Source organism: Mesoplodon densirostris, chromosome 5 (assembly GCF_025265405.1).
Source record: "Mesoplodon densirostris isolate mMesDen1 chromosome 5, mMesDen1 primary haplotype, whole genome shotgun sequence".
NCBI lineage: Eukaryota > Metazoa > Chordata > Mammalia > Artiodactyla > Ziphiidae > Mesoplodon > Mesoplodon densirostris.
In genome coordinates, this window is record NC_082665.1 from 152,051,166 (window position 1) to 152,074,139 (window position 22,974).

General features: G+C 59.1%; 1 protein-coding gene across 5 annotated transcripts; it reads left to right on the forward strand.

The window, feature by feature from the left end:
- Positions 1-1,322: 1,322 nt before the first annotated feature.
- On the forward strand, positions 1,323-18,844 carry AMOTL2 (angiomotin like 2). 5 transcript variants are annotated; one of them, XM_060099673.1, is made up of 10 exons: positions 1,323-1,523; positions 4,040-4,834; positions 7,565-7,862; positions 8,909-9,053; positions 9,419-9,511; positions 13,196-13,491; positions 14,273-14,580; positions 15,333-15,550; positions 16,117-16,296; positions 17,049-18,844. In XM_060099673.1, the coding sequence occupies exons 2-10, from the start codon at positions 4,101-4,103 to the stop codon at positions 17,105-17,107; spliced, it is 2,331 nt and encodes a 776-aa protein (XP_059955656.1). In that variant the 5' UTR covers positions 1,323-1,523; positions 4,040-4,100; the 3' UTR covers positions 17,108-18,844. The 5 variants fall into 5 exon arrangements, with proteins under 5 accessions (XP_059955656.1, XP_059955657.1, XP_059955660.1 ...); XM_060099674.1 differs by having other exon boundaries at positions 16,120-16,296; XM_060099677.1 differs by lacking the exon at positions 1,323-1,523 and adding an exon at positions 2,114-2,199 and having other exon boundaries at positions 16,120-16,296.
- The last annotated feature ends 4,130 nt before the right edge of the window (positions 18,845-22,974 follow it).

The following is a 22,974-nucleotide window of genomic DNA, read 5'->3' on the forward strand; positions in this document are numbered from 1 at the left end:
AGTTTTCTTGTCCCAGTCCCTTCCAGTGAATCTCACAATTGCAAACTCCACCGTGAGGGGAGGTGGAGAGGACCCCAGCAGGGATGGAAGTCAGCCCTCATTCTCAGGATGGACAGGGGCCTGGGCCTCACCCATGGAGATGTTGAGAGGCCCAGTGTGGTGAGGGCCCAGGAGGATCTGTCAGAGCAGGCTTTCAGGAAGGGGGGTTTCCACCGGCACAGATGGACCAGCCTAGTGCAAAGGCTGGGGAGGAAGGGTTCCAGGGGCAGAGGACAGACTTCCATCCAGAGGAGGAACAGCAGAAGCAGCAGAAGTGGACACAAGGGAGGGCTCCTGGCTGGCAAGGGTCCTGGAGGGAGATGAAGAAACCAGAACAGAGAGAGGGCAGATGAAGAGAGGAGGGCTCCCAGGGTCTTCCCTGTCCACCTAGGGAACCCGGATTCTGGTGGCTGCGGAAAAGTTCTGGGAATGAGAACCTGCAGCCCGCTGGTTACCTGGCTTCATCACTTACTCTCTGTGTGACCCTGGGCAAGCTAATTAACCTCTCTGAGCCTTGATTTCCTCATTTATAAAACACGGGTGATAACAGAAATCCCTGGGAGGATAACTGGAAGGGCTGGATGGGACGACCAGGCGGAAGCACAGCGTGCGCTTTCCGTAAAGGGCCGCTCCTTACTACCTTCTTCGGGAAGAACTGGCCAGAGCGCCTGGCGGCGGGTGATTCAGCTAGTTAAGTGGATCAAATTAACCAGGTTTTTCAACCCAGATTCACACTTCCTGTAGAGACGGATCCGAAAAGAGCTGGCGAAGGTGTTTGTAAACAAGAAAAGTGCAATTCGAAGGTTGCCGCCGGCGACAACCAGCGAGGCTTAGTGCTGGAAGCAAGAGTCATCTCTTCCCCGGGGGCAAGGTTCAAGCCGGGCAGATAGGGACATCTTTGCAGTCCTCCCTCGCCGTACACAACACACACACACACACACACACACACACAACCACGTCCCGAAGCAACACCCAGAGTCCCTCGGGGGCATGCGATGTATAGCCCTCTGTGTCGTCCAGCCGATGGAGCTGGAGGAGAGAGGAAGGCAGGGACGTGGTTGGAGGAGGTAAGGGGCCAAGTTGGACTCAGTCCCCAGCAGCTCCGAAGGCAGAGCAGGGGGTGTAGGCCGGGGAGAGTCGCCGCGAGCCCAGGAGGCCGGGGCCTCCGGGTCCTCAGCGCCGCCTCCCCGGAGGAAGGCGGGGGCGGGGAGGAGGGGGCGGGAGGAGGCGGAGGGCGGAGGAGGGCGGCGCGCTGCGAGGTTATTTGTGGTTCGCTTTGATCCCGAGGGGGAACCTGAAACTCTCACATTCCTGGCATAGCAGCCGCCTCCGGCGCTGGCCGACCCTGGGGCTGCGTGCTGGGGCCCAAGCGGCCAGAGCGTCGGCGGCACGGCCGAGAGCACACCTCAACCGCCGCGCTGAGCCGAGCAGGGCCGGGCCGGGTCGTCGGGTCTGACCGCGCCGAGCACCCGCGGGCTACTGCGGTAAGGAAGGCCGCTCGGCGCTTTGGGGAGCGCGCGGGGCCGCAGAGACTCGCCCCAGACGAAGCCCGAGCCCCGCCGCAGCCCGGCCTTTTCCGGGAGCGGGAGCGGAGCGGACCCAGCGTCCTCCAAGGCACAGCGCGCCTTTTCCGGCAGCCGCGAAGCAGGGCAAGGGCCGCTCCGCCCGGGGGTGTCTCGCGGGTCGCCTGGAGTCTCTCGAAGGCACGCGGGTCCGCTGGGACTGGAGGAGGGGGCAGCCTCTGGGGAGAACGTAGTGGGTGTTTGGGGTCGCGGGTCGGGAAGAGGGGATGCCAGGTGATGCGGATCTGGGCGGAAGGCGCCGCTTGGAGCTCAATTTGCAGCGCCCTGGGGACTGATTTGGTTAGGTAGGGGTTACAGGTGTCTTTGCCCCCCAACTAGCCCAAGAATTCCTCTTTGTCTTCCTTGGAAAATCCTCTCTTGAGCCACGGTCTGGCTCTCACTTAGAAAGAATGCAGCTTGCCGTCCAGCCCGCTGACGTCAGCGCTGGAGCATTTGGAAAACAAAGAGGGCTCGGGAGGGAGGGAGGGAGGCGGCTCCACGACGCTTAAAGACCTCTCCGGACCACGGGCTACCGTCGTCCACCCCGCTCCCGGCGCAGCGGCGGCCACCGGGTGCTCGTAGTCAGCCAGGAGTCCGGGTAGGGCGGGATGGGGTGCGGTCTGACTTCGCTTTGGTTCCTTAGGCGAGCGTGAGACCAGGCAGAGGCCAGAGTTGCGTGCTTGCTTCGCACAGGGTGTTTCAGAGACCCGGGCGCGCTAGTGCAGCAGGGGTGCACGACCCGGGTCGCGGGCGCAGATTTTAGTAACGGTTCAGCTGAAAGGATGTGTATCCGAGGGGCTTGACCGGGACAAACGCGGGATGAGAGGCGCGTGAGACGTTCCCTGCACCCAGGCACACTGTTGGTGGGGAGAGGGCCTGGAATCTGTCCGGAAAGCTGCATTCTCCGGTCCTCCTCGGCTGCAGTCAGCCCAGACAGTGATTAACTTAGGAATGCCCCGTGGATGAAACGCTAGGGAGAATTGATTCCGGTTTGTTTTGCCTCGGGTAGCTCTAGAGTCTTGCATCTCCCCTCCTTGTGTGTTTGGGGCGGGGGGAATGAGAGGGTGCCGGGAAGGATGAATACAGAGTACCCTCCAGACGCATCTCCCTCTCCCCGGTTCTGGGCAGCTGGGAGGAGGGAGTGGAATGGCTGCTCTGCCAGTCGGCCAAGCCCTACCTGGAGCAGGGCACTGGGGCTAGTTTTGGGGCAGAGGAAGGGCTGCGTCCCTCCCGTGCACACAGGACCTCCGGAGGTGTGGGTTTTGTTTGGTCTTCCCTGAATCCCAGTTCGGAGGTCTGTGGTAGAGGAGGCTGTGGAAAGGAAGCTGGGTGAGGTGGGCAGCCTGCCAGGCCATGAGCCACTGGGAGCCCAGGCTCAGAAGGGAACACCTTCCTCAGGAGATATTATCTCCCTGCAGCCGAGAGCCTCCCCGCTCGCTCCCTTACTTCTTCAGCCGGCTCAAGTGGTGTTACCGATGTCAAGATGCTGAGGGCCCATCATCCCCTGCGTGCCTAGAGGGCCATCAGGGCACTTCCAAGGAGCAAGTGTGTGTGTAGTTGGGGGGGGGGTGGTAATCATAAAATCGAAGACATCGGGCCACCCTTTCTTTTTTCCTGGAGCACGTATGCACTTACTGTCGGCACACAGACTATGTGACTGGCCCACGAACCTTGATGGGTGGCACCTTTTTGCCTCATCTCACAAAACCATTGTCCTATTATAGTCTCTCTTCTTTCATCCCTTATTCGCCAAATCCAGATGCATTTTTTCCTTCTTCCTGTTCACCTTGCAGAGTGACTGCCAAGGTCATCCCAGGGAGGGAGGGCTCAGCAGAGTAAAGGGTGGTGAGTTAGCTGTGCCAAGGCCGGCGCTCAGGCATGCTTCATCCTAGACGGTCCTGGGGGCTGTTTGCCTAGGGCTTCTATCAGGCTGGACTCATTCTTTATCACCTGCCAATAAACTGGGGCCCTGTCCACCCCTGGACTGGAAGGCTCCGTGGTTAGAGCTGAATTAGGCCTGCGCTAGAGTCTCTCATCAGGCTTTTTGATGGGAAGCTGACTGCAGGAGGCCAAGGTTCCTGGTGTCTAGGTTACTGGTGTTTTTCTCTAGGCACAGTCAGTCTCCATGAGTATGATTATAATAGCAGTCCTTTGCCAGGGCTTTACCGTACACCAGGAGCTCAACAGCCATTGCCTGCTTTAATTCTCCCCTCCGTGAGGCTAGCGTTATTCTCTCCATATTTCCGACGGAGAAGCTGAGGCTCAGAAGTGAAGTGACTTGCCTTAATCAGTAGACGCCACCATTGGCGGTTGAACCCAGGCTTGTGCGCCCCTCCATAGCCTTGCTCTGGACCGTTATGCCTTTGACCAGTCAGTCATGGAAAGTCCCCCCCTTTCCCATGTGCTCCCACTGAGTGGTCGTCTTTCTCTCCTCCCAGGTGCTCTGGGGCCAGGTGCCGCTGGCCTTTGTCCAGGCGGTTGTGTGCAAGCCCAGGAAGCATGAGGACCCTGGAAGACTCCTCGGGTACGGTCCTGCACCGCCTCATCCAGGAGCAGCTGCGCTATGGCAACCTGACCGAGACCCGCACGCTGCTGGCCATCCAGCAGCAGGCCCTGCGGGGCGGGGCTGGGGCTGGGGGCACAGGGAGCCCCCAGGCCCCCCTGGAGATCGTGGCCCCCGAGGACAGTCAGGTGCTGCAGCAGGCCACAAGGCAGGAGCCCCAGGGCCAGGAGCACCAGGGCACCGAGACCCACCTGGCAGAGAACAGCCTCTACCGGCTGTGCCCACAGCCTGGCAAGGGCGAGGAGCTGCCCACCTATGAGGAGGCCAAAGCCCACTCGCAGTACTATGCGGCCCAGCAGGCGGGGCCCCAGCCACATATGGGGGACCGGGATCCCCGCGGGGCCCCGGGTGTCAGTCGGAGGCAGGATGAGGCCCTGCGGGAGCTGAGGCACGGGCACGTGCGCTCCCTGAGCGAGCGGCTCCTGCAGCTGTCCCTGGAGAGGAACGGGGCCCGTACCCCCAGCCACATGAGCGCCTCCCGCAGCTTCCCCCAGCTGGCCCGCAACCAGCAGGGAGCCCTGCCCAGGGGCGCCCCTGCCGAGGGCCCGGAGCCCCGCGGACCTCCACCTCAGTACCCACACATCATGCTGGCTCATGAGACCACCTCCGCTGTCACCGACCCGCGGTACCGCGCCCGTGGCAGCCCGCACTTCCAGCATGCGGAAGTAAGGTAACGGCCCACCTCGGTCTTCAAGCTCTTGGCTTCCAGATAGTTCTCCCAGGGTGAAGAGCCTCCAGAAGCCTGGCGAGCTCCAGAGGAAGGCCGATGATTACCCTCTCCCTCCCAAGATGGGAGCTAATGCTGGAAGGAAAGAGGGATTTAGCCAGGGTCACATGAGAACTTAGCGGCATCCCTCGCTTTAATTTGGAGGTGGACACCATTGTCTAATTGGCTGGAGCAGTTGAGTAACTAGGGTTCTCAGAGGCTATGAATTACAACAGGGGGTTAAAGGTTGGGTTTCAGAGAGAACTTGCAAAGACAGGGGTTGGGAATCATTGCCAAACTGGTTCCAAGTTAAGTGGGAAGAAGGTGGGACCTCCTTCTCTGGAGGTTTCTAAGAACAAGTGGACTGTGTTTGCTTTCTGTGATCACTGGGAGGCATTCCTAAGTGTAGGCAGGAAGAAAGGACCAGATGGCCTCCTTAGGGACCTCTCCCCGCTCCTACACCGCGGCGGGAGCTGCCCTGTCCCTACCATTCATTTCCTTTCATGTTTTTCTGTATGGTCCATGTGGCTGGAGCCTGAAGTGGGAGAGGATTCTTGGTCCAGATGAGCGCCTTTCTGTGGAGGCTCCGGAGAGGCTGCTGGGGGGTGCTTAGTGTTTGATTCTCGGTGTGCAGGGAAGCCTTTAGAGGATGCGGTTTGGCTTTCACCTTTTTAAAAAGCTTCCTCTGCTGCATGTAGAGAATGGATTCTAGAGGCTAGAATGGAAACAGGGATGCCCGGGAGGGGCAGGAAGCCCAGATAGTTTGCAGAAATAGTGTTCCTAGAAATGAGACTCTCGCTTGGCCCCGCACCTTCTCCTGAGAAGCTGACACACGCCCTTTTCACACGCCCTGCATCTCCCCCGCACAGGGGTCCAGGAAGCCCCACCAAAGGAGCCTGAAGGTTTGCAGACTCCCTCTTCCTCTGATGGCCCAAGGTCCACGTCTGGCTCTCTTCATGCCTGCTGAGGCCTCACTTAGTCACCCACTCTCCCACCGTGTGCCCCTTCCCGGGAAAGATGCCTTTCTTAGCTCTCGAGAAATGAGTGACGTGATAGCTTGGAGGGAAGGCACCAGAAGATGGAGCCTGTGGGCTTGCGCCACCCTCCACCTCCCAGGCCCCCCTACCTTATCTCCTTTCTCAGGGCTCCGTCCTGGGAGAGTTTCGGAAGCTGAGTCGTGGTTTCTTCTCTTGGACCAGCCTTATTGAGCCCTGTCAGGAAAAGATAATATCGGGGAAAGGAAGTAGACTGTTTGCAGGAGAACAAAAAAGGAGGGAGGGGGAGGGGCAAACAAGGGGAAGGGAGAGCAAGTGTGAAGGAAAGGAGACTCTATTCTTTCTTGGAGCCAAGTCATCCCCAAAGAATGCCATTTGTGTGTGCCTGGCCCAGGGCAGGGGGAGCAAGTTCAAGAAGCAACCCCAAGAGGCCACATTTAGCAGCACAGGGAGAGTTTGCACATTCCAGTGGGGACTCTCAGCTCTCACTGGAAGCTCTACCTTGGGCAGTAAGAGAAATACATCTGCCGGCCTCTCCTTTGGCTGGTCCGATGAGGCTTGCTTTCTGGGAACTGGGGGCAGGGACTGTTCTTAGAGCCTAGGGTCATAAGAGGGGCAGGGGAGCCGGAGTCTGGAGGGGGAAGGCTGAAGGGGAGGGGTGAGGGGAAGGGCGGGCCTGGGTGCTGAGGTGATGCACTCATGTGGGGCTTCCGGGACTTGGGAAAGTTCCTGGTGAAACTGAGGCCATCGGCTCTTTTACACTTAGAGCCACGAGGCCCCAGAAAGGCTCTGTGACCCCACAGGCCTCTTGCTCTTTGCTCCTTCCCTTGACTTGGGGCCCTGAGGCTGACGTTACACCAGTAGGACATTGTCCCTAAACTCAGGCTGGTGTCATAGTCCTGAGGCAACCAGGACGCCCAAGAAAATCCAGTGTCTGGGTCACATTTACTCTTTGAGCAGAGAGTAAGCTGCGGTCTCCACTAGGAGAGACGGAGGATGGGCCGCCATCGTGGGAACGCCCACTGCAGGCCCGGCGCTCTGCCAGGCACATGTAGCCCTCAGGGTGCCCCTTGAGGCTGAGAACCTTACCCTCATGACTGAGCAGCACCGCAGCACCGTGGGCTTAAACACTGGAGTCGGAGTTTGAATGCCTATTTTGTCAGACTCTGGAGCCCAGACTCTACCCCTGACATCTGTCCCGCCGCTCTAACTTAGGCGCAGTCTTCTCAAAATGTTTCTTCAAGGGGTGACGGGACCCAAAATAGGAGGGAGAAGAAGTGAGTGTGAGCGCAGGGCCTGACACCAGGGGCCGGAACAGACACCAAGTGGCCCAGGGGCCTGGAAGTTTGTGTGTTCAGTCACGGTGGATGTGACCTCCACGCTCAAAAAGAGCCTTCTATTGATGAGAAGGGTCAAGAGTGCGCTTTTCAAGATCTCTTATTTAAGCTCGGGTTGCTAGGACTGCTCAGGCCGATCCCCAAGGCCTCGGCCACAGTGAGGCTGGGCATGAGATAAGCATGCTCATGGTAATCCCCTCCAGCCCTGCTCCCCCGGCCCTTGAAGGTCTGGGGGACGCCATGCGGAAAGGCCTTCCCCACCAGTCGCGGCCTCACGCTGTGGGGAGGCTGTGTGCCCAAGCGGGCTGGGGCGACTCGGGGTGGCTTCTCGGTCTCTGAGCGCCTACTCTTCTGTTCCCCAGGATCCTGCAGGCCCAGGTGCCCCCTGTGTTCCTCCAGCAGCGGCAGCAGTACCAGTACCTGCAGCAGCCCCAGGAGCACCCCCCGCCCCCATCCCCGGCTCCCCTCAGCCAGGGCCCACTAGGCTCCCTCAGTCTACCCGGGGTGGAGGCCCCAGCAAGCACCCAGGCCTCCTCGGGCAGTGCCCACCTGGCCCAGATGGAGACTGTGCTGAGGGAGAATGCCAGGCTGCAGAGGGACAACGAGAGACTGAAGAGGGAGCTGGAGAGCTCGGCGGAGAAGGCCGGCCGCATCGAGAAGGTAGGCCCTGCTGGGGCCTCGGAGGGGCAGGGGGAAGAAGGGACCCCAGTGGGGCTGGCCTGGCAGGGCTTCGCAGCCATCCCTCAGCCCCCACCCCCATCCCTCGTGCACCCCCCCGTCTGACTCCAGACAGCTGGGGAGCAGCCGGCACAGCAGGCCTGGAGCATGAGCAGTTGCTGCCCAGTGGTGATTAGAAAGAGCCCATTCAGGGCTCCCCCACACTCGCACCCTTCCCCTGCACACACCCCCTCCTGTGGACACCTCCCACAGAGAGCCCTTTGTATCCCCCACACAACAGCAAGTCTGTTCCAGGCCAGCCCTGGCCACAGAGGAAGCCCCTCCTCTTGGAGAAAACGAGCGACTTATTGGAATCACAGGCCAGCGGGGAGCACGTGCGGAACCTGCCAGCCGCCAAGTGGGCGGGGCAGCCAGGGCCCAGGGCCAGGCTGGCCCTCGGGGGGTGGATGGCGATGGCCGGCGAGGCAGATCCTCCAAGCAGAGGCGGCTCAGGCTGGGGTCTGGTGCTCCCTTCTTAGTGGAGGGTTACCAGCTGTGCGCTCAGCCTCAGCAGGTGGCCTCGGGCCTCCCGAGGCCGTCCTGTGGTGTCCAAGATAAGTCCACCCTCCACACCATGGTGGGAGTCTGAGTGCCCACTCTTGGGCCCACTGTGCTCAGATTTCTCAGTCGAAGCCAGACAAAAGGAAGATGCTTCTTTCTGGACAGTGGGCCCCAGAAAGCTGTGCTCAGTCATGCTGCAGGCAGCCACTTCCAGAGAACCTGGCCTTGGGTTTGCTCAGGACCTTGGGACGGTTGAGGGGACCCTCGCTTGCCTGTTCCAGCAGTCTGGTCCACCTGTAGAGGCTACAGGCTGCAGCCCGTCCCACCAGAACTAGGTGGATTTTTTTGCTGTGGCTTTTGATCCTCTCCTCTCTCACCCTTTCTGATGGAGAATAGCAGGTCAGCCGGGGTCTGTGGAGGGGACCTTGATGCCACTCCCTCCCTGGGAGCCCTCCCCTTCCTTCAGCTCTGCTGTCTGCCTCTTGCAGCTGGAGAGCGAAATCCAGCGGCTCTCTGAGGCCCACGAGAGCCTGACGAGGGCCTCTTCCAAGCGGGAGGCCCTGGAGAAGACTATGCGGAACAAGATGGACAGTGAGATGAGGCGACTGCAGGACTTCAACCGGGACCTGAGAGGTGAGGACAGCTTCCCCAGGTGGAGGGCGGGGGGAGTGCCTGCGGACAGCTTGATCCCTCTGTTCCAGGGAGTAATTCAGAATCTCTGTCCTCTGCGATAATAGTGTAAATTGACTTAAAGGGGACTAGGCTGAGACTCCTTGGGGGCCACCTTGATAGAGAGATGCTTCTCTGTGTTCTAGACCTTAGGGCCCCTCATGGAGCTCCCACCCATGTGGCCCAGGATGACCTGGGGCTTCCCTATGAGCCCACCCCCAACTTGGAGAATGCAGCCCGACAGATAGGACCGAGGGGACACCTCAGCAGGCAGCTTCACCTGTATTCAAACATTTTTCCTTAAAACCTCTTTTCTTTATTTGAAACAGAGAGATTGGAATCTGCAAACCGGCGCCTGGCAAGCAAGACGCAGGAAGCGCAGGCGGGCAGTCAGGACATGGTGGCCAAGTTGCTGGCTCGAAGTGAGTAGGGGTCCCACTCAGGAGCCTGGCCAGAGGTGTGGCCAGGACAGCCCCTCTGGACAGGGAGGATCGGCCTCCTCTATCAAAGCAGTGCTTGGAGCTTGGGTTTATTGAATGCCTACTACGCACCCAGCAGTGGACTAGACCTGGGGGAGGGGTAGTTTCTGAAGAGGAACAAGATCTGGTTCTCTGTGTATTGGGGAAATCAGTGGGTCCAGAGGGATAGCTGGGGAGCTGTGGTCTGCTGAGCTGTGGTGCTGACCATCGGTTCGGTATCCTTCGAAGCATGGGGGAGGCCAGAGAGCCTTGGAGACAGGTGGGATGAGAGAGAAGGAAGCGTCCGAGTCTCGCAGGGGGTGCCCAGGGGGAATGCGGGAAGCCGGGGAGCATGGTGAGGCTGGGCCATAACAGGCGGAGGCACCAGCCAAAAATGGAGCGTAACCACCAGGGCAGCCCGAAGAAGGGGCTCAGGAGGATCCCCTAAAGAGGGTGGTCAGAGGCTTCTTGAAGAACAGATGAGTTCATTGTTGACTCATCCATTCAGTCACTCATTTGTTCACTAGCACAGCTGTGCTGAGCCCCTGGCCGGTGTGGAGCACAGCAGGAACAGGTCAGGAAGGTGCCAGGGCAGGGAGGTCAAGAGAGGCGGTGAGCTTGAGGAAGGAGCAGGGTCTTCCCACCCCGGATTCCAGGCTTGTCCAGGCAACAAGCGTGGCCTGGCCCCGCAGGTGAGATGAGGAGAGGTCCCCGGCAGCCTGAGAGAGGGGCTCTGTGATGTAGCAGGGTGGGGAGCAGGCGACAGGTGAAGAAACAGCAGGATAGCTCAAGTGGAGGTGTGAGCAGGGAGTTTGGGGGAAGGGGGAGGACAAAGGGAGCCCCGAGCTCAGCAGGAGGAAGAAGCTGCAGCGGTCAGAAGAGACAGAGAGGCAGTTATTTATTAAACTCCTCCTATATGCTCTTACTATGTGCTATAGTGGCGTTAGGGTGTTTGCAAAGGAGTGGCGTGGGGGCGGCTGGTGTCCGGGCGAGGGTGGCTTCGAGGAAGGAGGAGCCCATCAGAAAGCCTGCTGTGCTGAAGCTGGATACTTAGGGGGTGTCCAGAAGTGGAGGGGCAGCTTGAGGGCTGAGCTGTGCTGGCAGCCCCTGGACAGGGCGGACCGGAGCCCAGCACTGAAGGGCTGGGGGTTGGGGGTGGGCAGGGGGCAGGCGGGGCTGTACTGGCTGGAGGCGATGACTTAGGGTCTCTGGGAGGGGGGTGGTGGAGGTGAGGGAGAGGGGGGAGGGGACGGCCCCGGGGGTCCCGTTGGGAGTCCGGAGAGGGCGGGTTTCTGGAAGGGGGCAGAATGGGGCGCCCTGTAGTAGAGGGCCGACTTTGGGGGCCGGGCTCTGCCAAAGAAAGGAAGTCACCGGCGGGTTTCTGGGAGCGGGCAGGGGAGGGGCGAGGGAGGAGGCCGGCCTGGAGGCGCTTCCGCTCCCCGGGGAGCGAGCGCCAGGCTGTTCTTGGCTCCGGGTTGGAGCCATTAATCTGGCAGCGGCGGCGGGTGACCTGGATGCCAGGCATTCCTGAGCCCGGGCTGTTCCGCTGCGCCCCGCCCCGCCGCCACCAGCCGCTCCCTCCCGCGCCCCGCCCTCCCGCACTGCGGGAGGAGGGAGGACACTGGGACAAAGGGACTGGGACGTGCCGGTGGGGCCTCGCTTTCCCAGGGGGAAAGGCCCCCTGCTGCCTTCACTGCTCGCTCGCCCTGTCTCCCAGGTTCGCGGCCACCCTGGCCTGGGAGCGCCCCCGCCCCCTGCCCTCTGCCCCCCAGACAGGCCCAGGGTTTTATCCTGGTGGCTGGGGATGGCCAAGGGCTCAGGCTTCCCAGCCCCTGCCAGGGCCTTAGAGGTGTGGGAGGTGGCAGGAAGCTTCTGGAAGCCAAAGGCTGGGTCCTGGGGATCCTCCCCAAGGGCTGACGGAAGCCATGCAGCCCTCCCTTGCTCCCAATAGCCACGGGGAAACCAGCATTCTCAGGGAAGATGCCTCTGGTTGGTCTCACCTTTTTGCTGGCGTCAGTCAACACTAGTAGGGAAGTGTGGGCACTATCACCAGTACCATCTGCTTTTCCTACAAGGCAAGCCATACAGACCTCCAGCTCAGGTCAGGCCCTGTCCTCCCTGGGGAGCTGGCCTTGAGTCCTGAGGCCTGGTTCTCCCAGCCCTGTCCCCCTTGGGCAGTTTCTTCCCACTGAGCCTCAGATTCTGAGGCTGTAAGATGGGGGCATCATAAGACTGGGATGAGATGCCGGCCTCCTGCAAACTCTGTAAGCTGTTGGGCTCTGTGAGGCCTCCCAGGACGGCATCACTGTCTCCAGGTCCAAAGTCCCAGTCGGCACTCCTGCCTGCCCCCTCCACTCCACTTAGGTGTCAGGCCAGCTTGGGATGAAAGGCTCAATTCCAGTGTGACTGAGCTCTGCCATCTTTTCCCTCCACCCCAAAGAATGAGGCCAGCCTGGACCCAGCCTTCAGAAATCCAGAGTGAACCAGAGCTGACCTGGGTCAGTCGCCTGTGTGTCCCCCCTCTCTGCCCCAGGGCCCTGAGTAAATGAATCCTCCCTTCTGCCTGCCAGGTCCCAAGCCTTCACTCTGCTATTCCAGAGCTTGTACTGCCCTATATGATAGGTACAAAGATTAAAGATGGCTCAAAGATTAATTAAAATTAAATAAAATGAAAAATTCAGCTCTTCCCTCACACTAGCCACATTTCCAGTGCCCAGTAGCCCCTCATGCCTAGCGGCGACTGCACTGGTTGGCACGGTGTAGGACAGGTCCATTACAACAGAAAATTCCACCGTGCTATGATAGTGCTGCTCTAGAGAGTGCCTTTGAGTCCATCCGGCAGGCCCCAGAGCCTGTCCCCCTCTGCCCTCCAGCAAGGCGGGCAGCCCACACACTCTGCGGGTAGGGGCGCCTGGGTCCACAGGATGAGCCCTGGAGCCCACTTCGGGAGCCCTCTAGGTGTGAGGGCCTTGCACCACAGCCAAGCAGCCTGGTCCTTCAGAGGCAGACGGACTTGGGTCCCCATCCTGGCAGCACCATTCACCTCCTATGTTTCCTCCCCTTTAAGTTGAGGGGTCACAAATCCTGCCTCAAGGGACCGTTACTGGAGGCTCCGGTGGAATGAGATGTGTAGGTGCCTGGCTCCTGGGGCAGCACACGGTGGTCTCTTCCCCTTTCCTTAATTCCTCCACTTGAATGATGACCACGCGACAGTCCACCTGAGCCTCCGTTTTCTCATCTGCAAATGGGCGTCACAGTTCCTACCGGTCCAGTCTCTAGTGTCACCGTGGGGCTCGAGGGGAACCGTGGATGTGTTTTGGAAATGGTGACACCTGGCGCACGTGGGCAGTGTCTGGGGCTCTCTCCTGGCAAGGCCATGCCCCACCAGAGGAGCAGTGTAGCCCAGTGACTACTGCAAGAGCCCCGGCCTGGCGCTGTCACTTACTCATGACTGAACCTGAGGCTGTTTCCCGGCCCATGCCATGGGGTTAATAAGGGTACCTAACTCGTAGGTTGTGGGGAGGATAAGATGCAGTCGTGCTGGTGCAGTGGTCAGCCCAGAGCCCAGTGCGTGGCGGGGGGGGTGCTCCGTGGGGCCAGCGAGGTGGCTCTCGTCACTGCCCGGGCCCCCGCCCTCTGTCCCTGCAGGCTACGAGCAGCAGCAGGAGCAGGAGAAGCTGGAGCGGGAGGTAGCGCTGCTGCGTGGAGCCATCGAGGACCAGCGGCGGCGGGCCGAGCTGCTGGAGCAGGCTCTGAGCCACGCCCAGGGCCGCGCGGCGCGAGCCGAGGAGGAGCTGCGGAAGAAGCAGGCCTACGTGGAGAAGGTGGAGCGGCTGCAGCAGGCCCTGGGGCAGCTCCAGGCTGCCTGCGAGAAGCGTGAGCAGCTGGAGCTACGGCTGCGGACGCGCCTGGAGCAGGAACTCAAGGCCCTGCGTGCGCAGCAGGTGAGCTGGGCAGACCCGCGGACGCGGCACAGCTGGAGCAGCATCAGGGGAGGCTCTGCAGCCCCCGGGAGCCCCTGCTGAGGTCCGGCCGAGCCCCCTTGGAAAGCCAGGGTGATCCGTGCCGGCCCTGCTGAAGGCCCCTCCCAGCCACCCGTCTTAGCAGAGGCTTTGCCACTGGGCCGTGTGCCGACCTCGGGGACTCAAGACTTGGGCCTCTGCCCTCAGCAGCAGCACGGGTTGGCACTCTTGGTCTCTAGAGGAAGTCACTCAGGAGCATTGGTGGAGGAGACGAGCCACCTCTTGTGTGTCTCCTCAGGATCCTGGGGGAAGATAGTCACCCAGATCCTGAGTCTTTAGCCTCACTTTGGACTGTGTGAATAGCTCTTGTGTTTACAGACCAGATAGGGTTCTGTCTCCACGCCCAGCCTTACCCTTCCCACAGAGATAGGGTGACCAGACCTCCTGGATTGCCCAGGCCTGTCCTAGTTTACACCGGCTGTCGCAGTGTCATTGAGCTGCACCCCTTTCCCAGACTGGAAGATAACGTATGTGGTCACTAGGCAAAGGCAGACCTGATCTTCTCACACCCTTGGCCACAGGATTTGGCGCGGGGGTGTGGGGACCCGTGCCTCCCCTTTGTCTCTGGGTGGAAGCGGGCTGCGAAGAGTGTACGGGGAGGCTGACCAAGCCCGAGGCTCGGTGAGAGTCCTCCCGTGGAGGCGAGGACCTGTGGCCAACGCCCCAGCCGCCGCCCCTGACCGCGGTGCTCCTCTCTCTGCAGAGACAGGCAGGCAGCCTCGGTGGCGGCGGTAGCGGCGGTGGGTCCCCGGAGCTCAGTGCCCTGCGGCTGTCGGAGCAGCTGCGAGAGAAGGAGGAGCAGGTCCTGGCGCTGGAGGCCGACATGACCAAGTGGGAGCAGAAGTATTTGGAGGAACGTGCCATGAGGCAGTTTGCCATGGATGCGGCGGCCACGGCTGCCGCCCAGCGCGACACCACTCTCATCCGGCATTCCCCCCAGCCCTCGCCCAGCAGCAGCTTCAACGAGGGCCTGCTCGCCGGCGGCCACAGGCATCAGGAGATGGAAAGCAGGTTGGGCATTACAGGCCGGGCGCCTGGGTGGGGGTAGGGGGCTGGCGATGTCAAGTCCCTGCCCCGTCCTGAATCCGTGATCAACACCCCTCGCCCCACCTGGCCTAACGATCCCTCCTACTTCTGAACTGACCCCCACGCTTTGGGCATAGCTGGCGTCATACACGTATTCTTTCCCAGAGGTACCAACCAAGTCCTTGGTCTGCCCAGGAGACCCCACTGTTGGATGCCGTCCAAGGCTCTAGGCCTCTATCCCCTCCCCCTCCCCCATGTAAATCAGAGAGTAAGACTTTCCCACTGAGTCCACACCACGTACCACCCCCAGAAGGAATGTGGCTGAGGCCCCCCGGCCTGGGGGGAGCTAGTATTTTCTCTCCAAAAACAATCTCAGAGGCCCCACAAGATTTCCCTTACGTTGACTGAGCCTGTTTGGTCAACAGCCCTGGGGCTGGTCCTCCAGGACGGGGGTTGTACCACCGCTGTCATGGGATGAACCCAGAACCTGCCCCTTGATGACCTGCCTTTGCTGCTGTGAGAAGGGCCCAGCACTTCACGCACGGGCAATTTTCAGAGCATCCAGTTCCAGAGCTGTGATGGCATTTCTGAAGGCCCCCTCCTGGCCCCTGCTGCAAGGCCAGGAGAGCCCAGCCTGGCCGTAGGAAAGGCTTTCCCTCCAACGTCTACAAGGCGGGAAGGAGGGGGCTGTTGGATCTGTAGGTCTGAAGATGCAAGCTTGGCCTCTCACCCCTCAGGTTAAAGGTGCTCCACGCCCAGATCCTGGAGAAGGATGCGGTGATCAAGGTCCTTCAGCAGCGCTCCAGGAAAGATCCTGGCAAGGCCACCCAGGGCTCCCTGAGGCCCGCCAAGTCGGTGCCTTCTATCTTCGTGGCTGCAGCGGCAGGAGCCCAGGGCTGGCAAGGGCTCTCCTCCAGCGAGCGGCAGGTGGATGCCGCTGCCCGTCTGGCTGCAGGTGAGAGGAGGCGGGTAAGCGGCAGAGGCAGGGGCTAGGGTGTTCTCAGGCCTTTCCTCTCGGAACTGAGGCTCAGAGGAGCCAGGGCGTCCCAACCCCTCACCCAGGGAAGCTGGCTTATACTCTGGCTCCAGTGCTCCTGCAGCCCACAGCTGTCCCCCTGGTGCGAAGAGGCAGGCTGTAGCCCCCATCTCGGGAAATTCCACCACCCTGGCCCCAGCCACTTACCATCTAAGTAAAAATAGAGCTCCCTGTACAGATGTACCTTCTGGGCCAGCCCTTCCGCTCCCCCTTCTAAGCAGATGCCACAGAAATCCGAGAGTCCCTACTGGTTTTAAGATTTAATCTACAGCCCTTTAAGAAAGGCTTTTCTACTCGAAGTTTTTGGAACCCAATCCAACCTGATAGTTACTCCCATTTGGAGACAGGAGCGTTTAGTTGTCATCGAAGTTCTTGCAAATCAAGAGCAATTCGCATCCCTAATAGGTACAGTTAAGTAGGGGTGTTCTTCCTGGGGGCTCCATCTTATGGACAAGGCAATAACTGTGAACCTCCTGCCTTTCCAGCAGACAGGGCCCCAGCGGAGGAGCCAGTGGCCGAGGCTCCCCTAGCTGCCCACGCCAAACACGGGAGCAGGGATGGGAGCACCCAGACTGACGGCCCCCCAGACAGCGCCGCCGCCTGCCTGGGCCTGGAGCCCGACGGCCTTCTGGGGTGCAGCAGTGGCCAGAGGACAGCCTTGCTGGGTAAGTCCCCTTTCCCCCCCACCCCCCGACTTCTCTGCGGGGCTGAGGACATGTTGGGGTGTGAATTGGGGCCCCTGACCCTTTATTCCCAGACCCAGCCCCACTCATTGCCCACACTCCACAGGGAGCCCTGCACAGGGATGGGTGAGCAGGGTGTGAGGCCCACCACAGTACATGTGAGAGCTGGTTGGATGCATGAATAGGGGAACTGAAAACCCTGATTACAGACCTATCCACCTGGGAGGCTCTTTATCTTCTCTTAGGAAGTCTTCTTTCATTGCCAGTCTAAATATCTAAGATAATGGAGCTTGGTGAGTTACCCTTCCACTCAAGTTAGAAGACTTTGTTTAAAAAGAATCCGGGAAGGAGAAATTTGAGAAGACGCCATTACTGTGTTTGCTCCCTTTCACATTAGCCTTTGCATATTTGCCTGCGCCTCACCATCTCAGAAGACCACAGGCATGAGAGGAATGCGGCAGCCTCCCTCCCTTGGGGCTCTCCACCCTCCCTCCGAGCCCTCCAACCAGTTCCAAGTTGTAAACAACTGCGTCTTCCACTCTGGAGGCTGGTGGTCTGGACAGAGAGCCGAGAGGGAGCGGAGCTTTGTGCTCAGGTTGGCCAAGTTATGGCGACCTGGGCAGCTGAGTTGGGAAAAGTTGGTGAAGATAGATCCTATCTTTCAAACGTGGTAGGATTTAAAAGAGCAGCGTGGTAATGCTGGTTGGCATGTGCCTGTGTTCTTATCTCCCCAGATTCTGTTGCTACATCCAGAGTCCAGGACTTGTCGGACATGGTGGAGATACTGATCTGAAAGGAGGTGGTGCCTTGGGGACTCCGAACCACTCCCTGCTCTCCTCTGCCGTCTGCCACGTGGCCATTCCAGCAGCCCCTCCAGCGGCTGCTTCACCCTCCCCCAGCCCAGCACTCATTCCCATTGACCATCTGGTCCCAGGAGCTGAGGAAGGATGCTGCAGAGCAGAGGGGAGCTGTGAGCACCCGGCCCCCAGAAGACTCTGCTGCTTAGCCCCACATTCCTCCTGGGCCCATGTGGACTGAGGACTGGACCTTAACCTGCTTGCAGCCCAAGGCTTGCTGCCGGGGTAGCAACTGAAAGCTCAGAAGGGAGTAGCCCCTTCTGCACCCCCCGTGGACACTCGGGCAGAGAGGGACAGGATATGTTGATTTGGGGGCTGATTGCCAAGGATGGCTGCCCGTGGACGCCAGGTGGGCTGGTTCACTAGTCGGGCCTGGCTCAGTGTGGGCCCCCCAACCCCCTCAGCCCCTCACCGCCTCCTTGGGCTCACCCACGCTTGCATCTTGTGGGGCCCGTCGAGGTCACAGCCTCACCCCTTCACTTGGAGAGGACTGGGATGCACTGTGCGGTTTGTATATAAGTCCCTTCCTTGTGGAACAGAAGACGGAAGCGGGCTGCTTCAGACGTGTCCCCTCGTTCTGTGCTCCCATCCCTGCTGTCATGGTTCCGCCCAGTTATCTCCCCTTCTCAAGTCCTTGGCCCGTGATCCAGTTGATCCACGGGATATTGGCTGTCTTTTTCCCCATCTTGAACCCTGTTTGAAATGCCCATGGGACACCCCCCCACACCCCCCATCACCAGCCTCTTGAAATGACTCCACAGCTCCTGTCCTTGGGACATCCTGTCAGTTTGGTTATGAGCCCTGAGCCAGGTGAAGTGAGCCACCACACAAGTCTGCTGTGGTGGGGTTCCCAGCACCACTTCTCCCAGAGGAAACTGGAGACGTGGGCTTGTTCTCATCAGGGTCTTTGTCCACCCACCCTGGAGGGATTGGGAGAAGGAGCTATGCTGGTGAAAATTAGTCCATGAGACGTGACTCAGTCCTCTGAATGGAGCCCCCGTCACAGCATGGCGCCGCGAGGCTGCCCCCTCGAGCCACGCGTGCCCAGCGCCCTGAAGCAGGGCTGGCGCTTGAGAACTGGAGTGAAGCATCCAATGGCAGCCTGCCAGTGGCCGTGACTTTGACTTCTGGTCTTAAAGAGGCCCCCAGCTCAGCCCCAGGAGCGATTGGTGGGTTTTAGCAGTTTGTCTTGACTGTTTTTAGTTCTCCTTGAATCTTTGTGTTTTTTTTTTTTTTCCTTTACCGTTTTTAGGTTTTATATGTGTTATTTTATTCCCATGGTTCCTCAAGTTTCCTTTTTAAACATTTGCATTTGCTGGACAATTGCATATTTTTTTAAATCCCCCTACCCCTCTTGAAAGCTGAAAAATGCATTTGGTTCATATGCATTGTTTACAAAGAAAAAAAAGAAAAAAAAAAGGCAAAAAAATATTGTGGAAGAAAAAAAAACAACTTAATATATTTTGGATTAATATTTGGTATTTCTTTTAAAGTATTTTTTTGTGCTGTGAACATTTTCTGCCAAAGACCATGATGTGTGTCTGTATGTTTAAGTTATCGTAAATATTTAAAATGTAAACATGGCTGTTTTGTTATGCCACCCTGTACCAGGATTGCTGCTGCATTCCACTGGGTATAACAGTATTTTAATAAAAAAAAAATTTTAATTAAAAGCGGTGTCTTTGCACAGGTGAGAGACTGCACTGAGAGGGAAAGGAGAGGGGTTAGGAACTTTGGGGGGGCCACCCATGTCAACGTCCCCACCCACTCTCAGCACTGAGCTGGACCCCTACTCGTCCAGCCCTTGCTCCTGTACGCCTTGGTTCTTAAACACTGACCAGAGCATGTCCATAAACCACCAGCTCAGGGTGGCTGCCATTTCTCATACAAGAGGAGTGAAGGCTGATTTCCATTTTCTGATTGTGGGAAACCTTTGGGCAAGGCAGGTCCCTCCTTATCTGCAAGGCTAGGAGGCTACACAGTGTAATGTCTTCTAGGATCCACAAGTCCTGGGAGAGTGTGGGGGTGCATTAAGGACAAGGTTGGAATGAGGATGTGGTTGGCTTTCCGCAGAGAACATTTCTCTCCGTCTGGGAGAGTCTGGCAGAGCGGCGGCCTCCCCAGGTAACCTTGTCCTAACCGGCTTTGTTTGCCCACACGCTGTGCTCACTCCACAGTAGGAAGGGGTGTCCCAAGGTGGCTTTACCCTTCCCTCCCCCTGCCCAGCATGGAGTCCTTGTCCGGGACCATCCAGGGGACAGGGAGCCGTGCTGCTTGGAGCCCTGCAGAGGGTCTTCGTGGGCGGCAGGGTCTTGGGTTCTGCCTCCCTCCCTGGCTGTGGCCTCAGCACTCCTGCCCAAGCTCCGGGAAAGCGTATCACTCCAAACCACAAAAGAGAAAACCATCTCAATCTCAGGGGTCCTTGTATCAGAAACAAAGCCCCTGCTGCCATGAGCCAGTCAGCACACTGAGCTTCCTCCTCAGGCTGTCAGTCAGAAGCCAACCGCCAGGCAGAGGGCAGCCAGACAGGCCCGTGATGGGAATGGTCACCTCCACGGCAGTGAGCGAAGTATTTTCAGGGCTGGTGTAGGGACTCAGCAGCCATGTTGATGGGTATCCGAGCAGGATCCTAGAGATCAGCTTCCCGAGCCGGCCGACCTGCCCACAAGAGATGGAGCCAAACAGCTGGAGGAATGGGGAACGTCCAAGGACCTTCTAGCAACTTGGCGATAGCGATGGGCCCCAGATTCCCCGGCCAGCACAATGCACCCCGTGGCCACGCCTCCACCCCAGCCCCTCCAGGCCACCTCCCACCATGTGGGCAGCATCGATGCCCATCTTACCAGGCCCCGGACTGTGATTTGCTATGTGGACTGTGGCTAGGCTGCCCTCCTCAGATGCAGGCCTGGTCCTCGGAGGTGGCCCGAACAATGGAGCTGCTGCTCCCATCTGCTTCCCTCGGCCACCCCAGCCCACAGAGACATTCGCTAAGATGTGGCGTCCAGACAAAACGGCAGCGCCTGTGGCAGGACGCTCCAAAGAAGAGCCTGGCCACAAGGTTCCTCTTCACCTCCACCTGCCACCAAGAGAGCCCTGAAGGGCAGCTCAGGCCCGGTGCTATAAGGCCGGATGAGCGCGCCATCCCACCCCCAGGACCTGGGCCAGAGACTTGCAAGCATCTGTGCCTTTTGCAGGAGCCAGTCCATGAAGAGTCACTTTAATATTTCCTTGGCACAGACCAGGGGGTAGAAGAAACCAGTGTGCCCAACAAACACATGTGCATGTGCATTTGTGTATGTGTATGTGCACGTGTGTGCCTGAGTGTGTCCCACAGAGAAAGACTAGAGGGGCACCGATATCTTCTGGCTGGTGTCCTTGCCGGGTCACCACAGCGTCTAGCGACAGGGTCACCCGTGGGTGTGAGGGGCCGTGTCCTCTCAGAAAAGGGGTTGAGTAGGCTTCTCAGTGCCATCTGACATGCAGCCTAACTAACAAAGATCTGGGCTGGGGGCGTGCTGCTGGGCTGGCCCTGGGGAGGGGAGTGTCTGCCCATGTACCCGGGCACCCGCGGTGAGGGGGCCTGGGCCACGACAGGGCCAGCCCCTAGGTCCCACAGGTGGCTCTGCCGGGCGCTTGGAGGCCCAGTTCCTCTGCGAGGGACAGCTCTGCTCTGCCTGCCCTGCCCGCACCCAGCGCCTCCGCTAACAGGGCTGGGAGTGTGGCTCAGGAGGGGCCCCCACTGCCCCAGAGGGCGGGAAGGCAACCAGTGGGCGCTGTCCCAGCCCTTTCCTCTCTCTCACCTCCAGGTTAATGGTTAACTCTTCCCCTGGCCCCAGCAGAGCAGGTACCAGGCTCAGAGGGTTTGGTGAAAAATGCCAAGATGCAGGCAGCAAACTGGGGCCCAGTAACCCAGGAGTGGCTGAAGCCCCTCCACGGGCCCCGGGGACCTGAGCTGGACAGGAACCTTGTTTGCAGTGCCACCGTCTTGTCTCCTAGCTCAGTGAGGACCCGGTCAGGACATAGTAGTCCCTGAACACTGGTCCCCGTGTGTGACCGATGCCTCAAGAAGCAGCCCAGAAGCCCTGGCACCAAGCAGTGCCTTCATGGGCCCGCCACGTCTGGGTCCAAGCTGGGACCCAGTAACCCAGCTCCACAGCAACCCAGATCTCAGCCTTCCTTTTTTTTTTTTTTTTTTAATTGAGATATAATTCACATACTATAAAATCCACCCTTTTAAAGTGTACAGTTCAGGGTATTTTATATCACAGCATCCATTTTAAGCCAGCGGTCAACCATGGGTTAGCACCAAACGCCCCGCCAGTAGGCCATATGGACATAATTAGAAGCGCTATTTGATCTGGTGCATTCACACTTGTCGGCTCCTTCTTCTCAAGATGACGCTTTGATCTTCCTGTAGCTGACGGTCTCCTACTGGGCCTGCCCGACAGTTCCAGCACACCCACCCTGGGCCACAAAGAGGACACTGCCTGCTCTGAGCTGGAGCCCTCCGCCATCTGACCCCCAGGCTGCTGGGCAGAAGTCCTGGTCCGAGATTCAGGCAGGAGGCCCACAAGCGCTGAGCCTCCAGGCACCCACCGTCTGCTCAAGATTTTACAGAGTCAAGGGGTGGGTTCAGTTTTGTGGGACCTGAAGTTTATATCATTTGAGGGGTCCCCCTTGAAGAAGAAGAATGCAAAATGGCAAATACAAAAGGAGTTCTAGGGCCTCCCTGGTGGCGCAAGTGGTTGAGAGTCCGCCTGCCGATGCAGGGGATACGGGTTCGTGCCCCGGTCTGGGAGGATCCCATATGCCGCGGAGCGGCTGGGCCCGTGAGCCATGGCCGCTGAGCCTGCGCGTCCGGAGCCTGCGCGTCCGGAGCCTGTGCTCCGCAACGGGGGAGGCCACAACAGTGAGAGGCCCGCATACCGCAAAAAAAAAAAAAAAAGGAGTTCTAGAGCCTTGGAAGGGGCTTGTTCAAGGGAGCGCCTCGAGGCATAATAAGCTTCATTAACCTCCCAGTCAGTCTGCATCTGGGCTTCCGGCATCGAGCATCCAAAGGAACGGTGCCCTGGGAGGCACCATGATTCAATCTGGGCTCATCCTTGTTTCTCTCCGATGAGACATGGAGCTGGGGATCAATGAAGCTGCAGTTACTCCAACCCAGGACACAAGGAGTGGCTGCTTTTGGGTACCCACCTGGGGTACCCAGCTCTTTCCCCTGGGGCAGAGGTGCCTACAACCAGGAGGCCTGGAGTCTGGTGGAGAGATGTCGCCACAGAGTCCGGACAATAGGCCTTGCAGAAGACCAGACCCGTGGCTGGCCCATGTCTGCCCCCTGCTCTCACCCACCGAGCAAAGCTCCAGCCCCCTAGCCAGAGTTTGGTGGGGCCATGGGGTTGGGGTGGGTGTGGGGACATACGGACATCTGACAGTCAGCTCCCCAGGTGCCCTGGGGAGCCATGCCAACTTGATGGTGGCAGAGCCTGTCTGTCCGCTTTTGATTCTGAGCTGGCCAAATGTCACAGGATAAATGCCTCTTGCAAGTCCAAAGGCTCCTACCTGCGGCCACATTCCAGGTGTGGTTGAGCAACAATGTGGACAGTTCCCTGCACTGCTTTGCCTCTTCTTGCATCAATTTGGCCTTCTTTTCCAGCTCCAGGAGGCCCTGCCCCATTTCTCCTCTACAGCTTCTGCTTGCTCAACACAATGTGCTGTGGCAATCCTCACAGCGAGTTGCATCAGCGGCAAAAATACCAAAATCGCAACCATGGAGTGACTAACTGAGGAAGCCACAGCTGAGGTT

Excerpts from the sequence above, each read along its gene's own strand:
- AMOTL2 (XM_060099673.1), top strand. The coding sequence starts at position 4,101 with ATGAGGACCCTGGAAGACTCCTCGGGTACGGTCCTGCACCGCCTCATC. Across the intron at positions 9,054-9,418 it reads CTTCAACCGGGACCTGAGAG|AGAGATTGGAATCTGCAAAC; the intron begins GTGAGGACAGCT and ends TATTTGAAACAG. Across the intron at positions 16,297-17,048 it reads CCAGAGGACAGCCTTGCTGG|ATTCTGTTGCTACATCCAGA; the intron begins GTAAGTCCCCTT and ends TTATCTCCCCAG.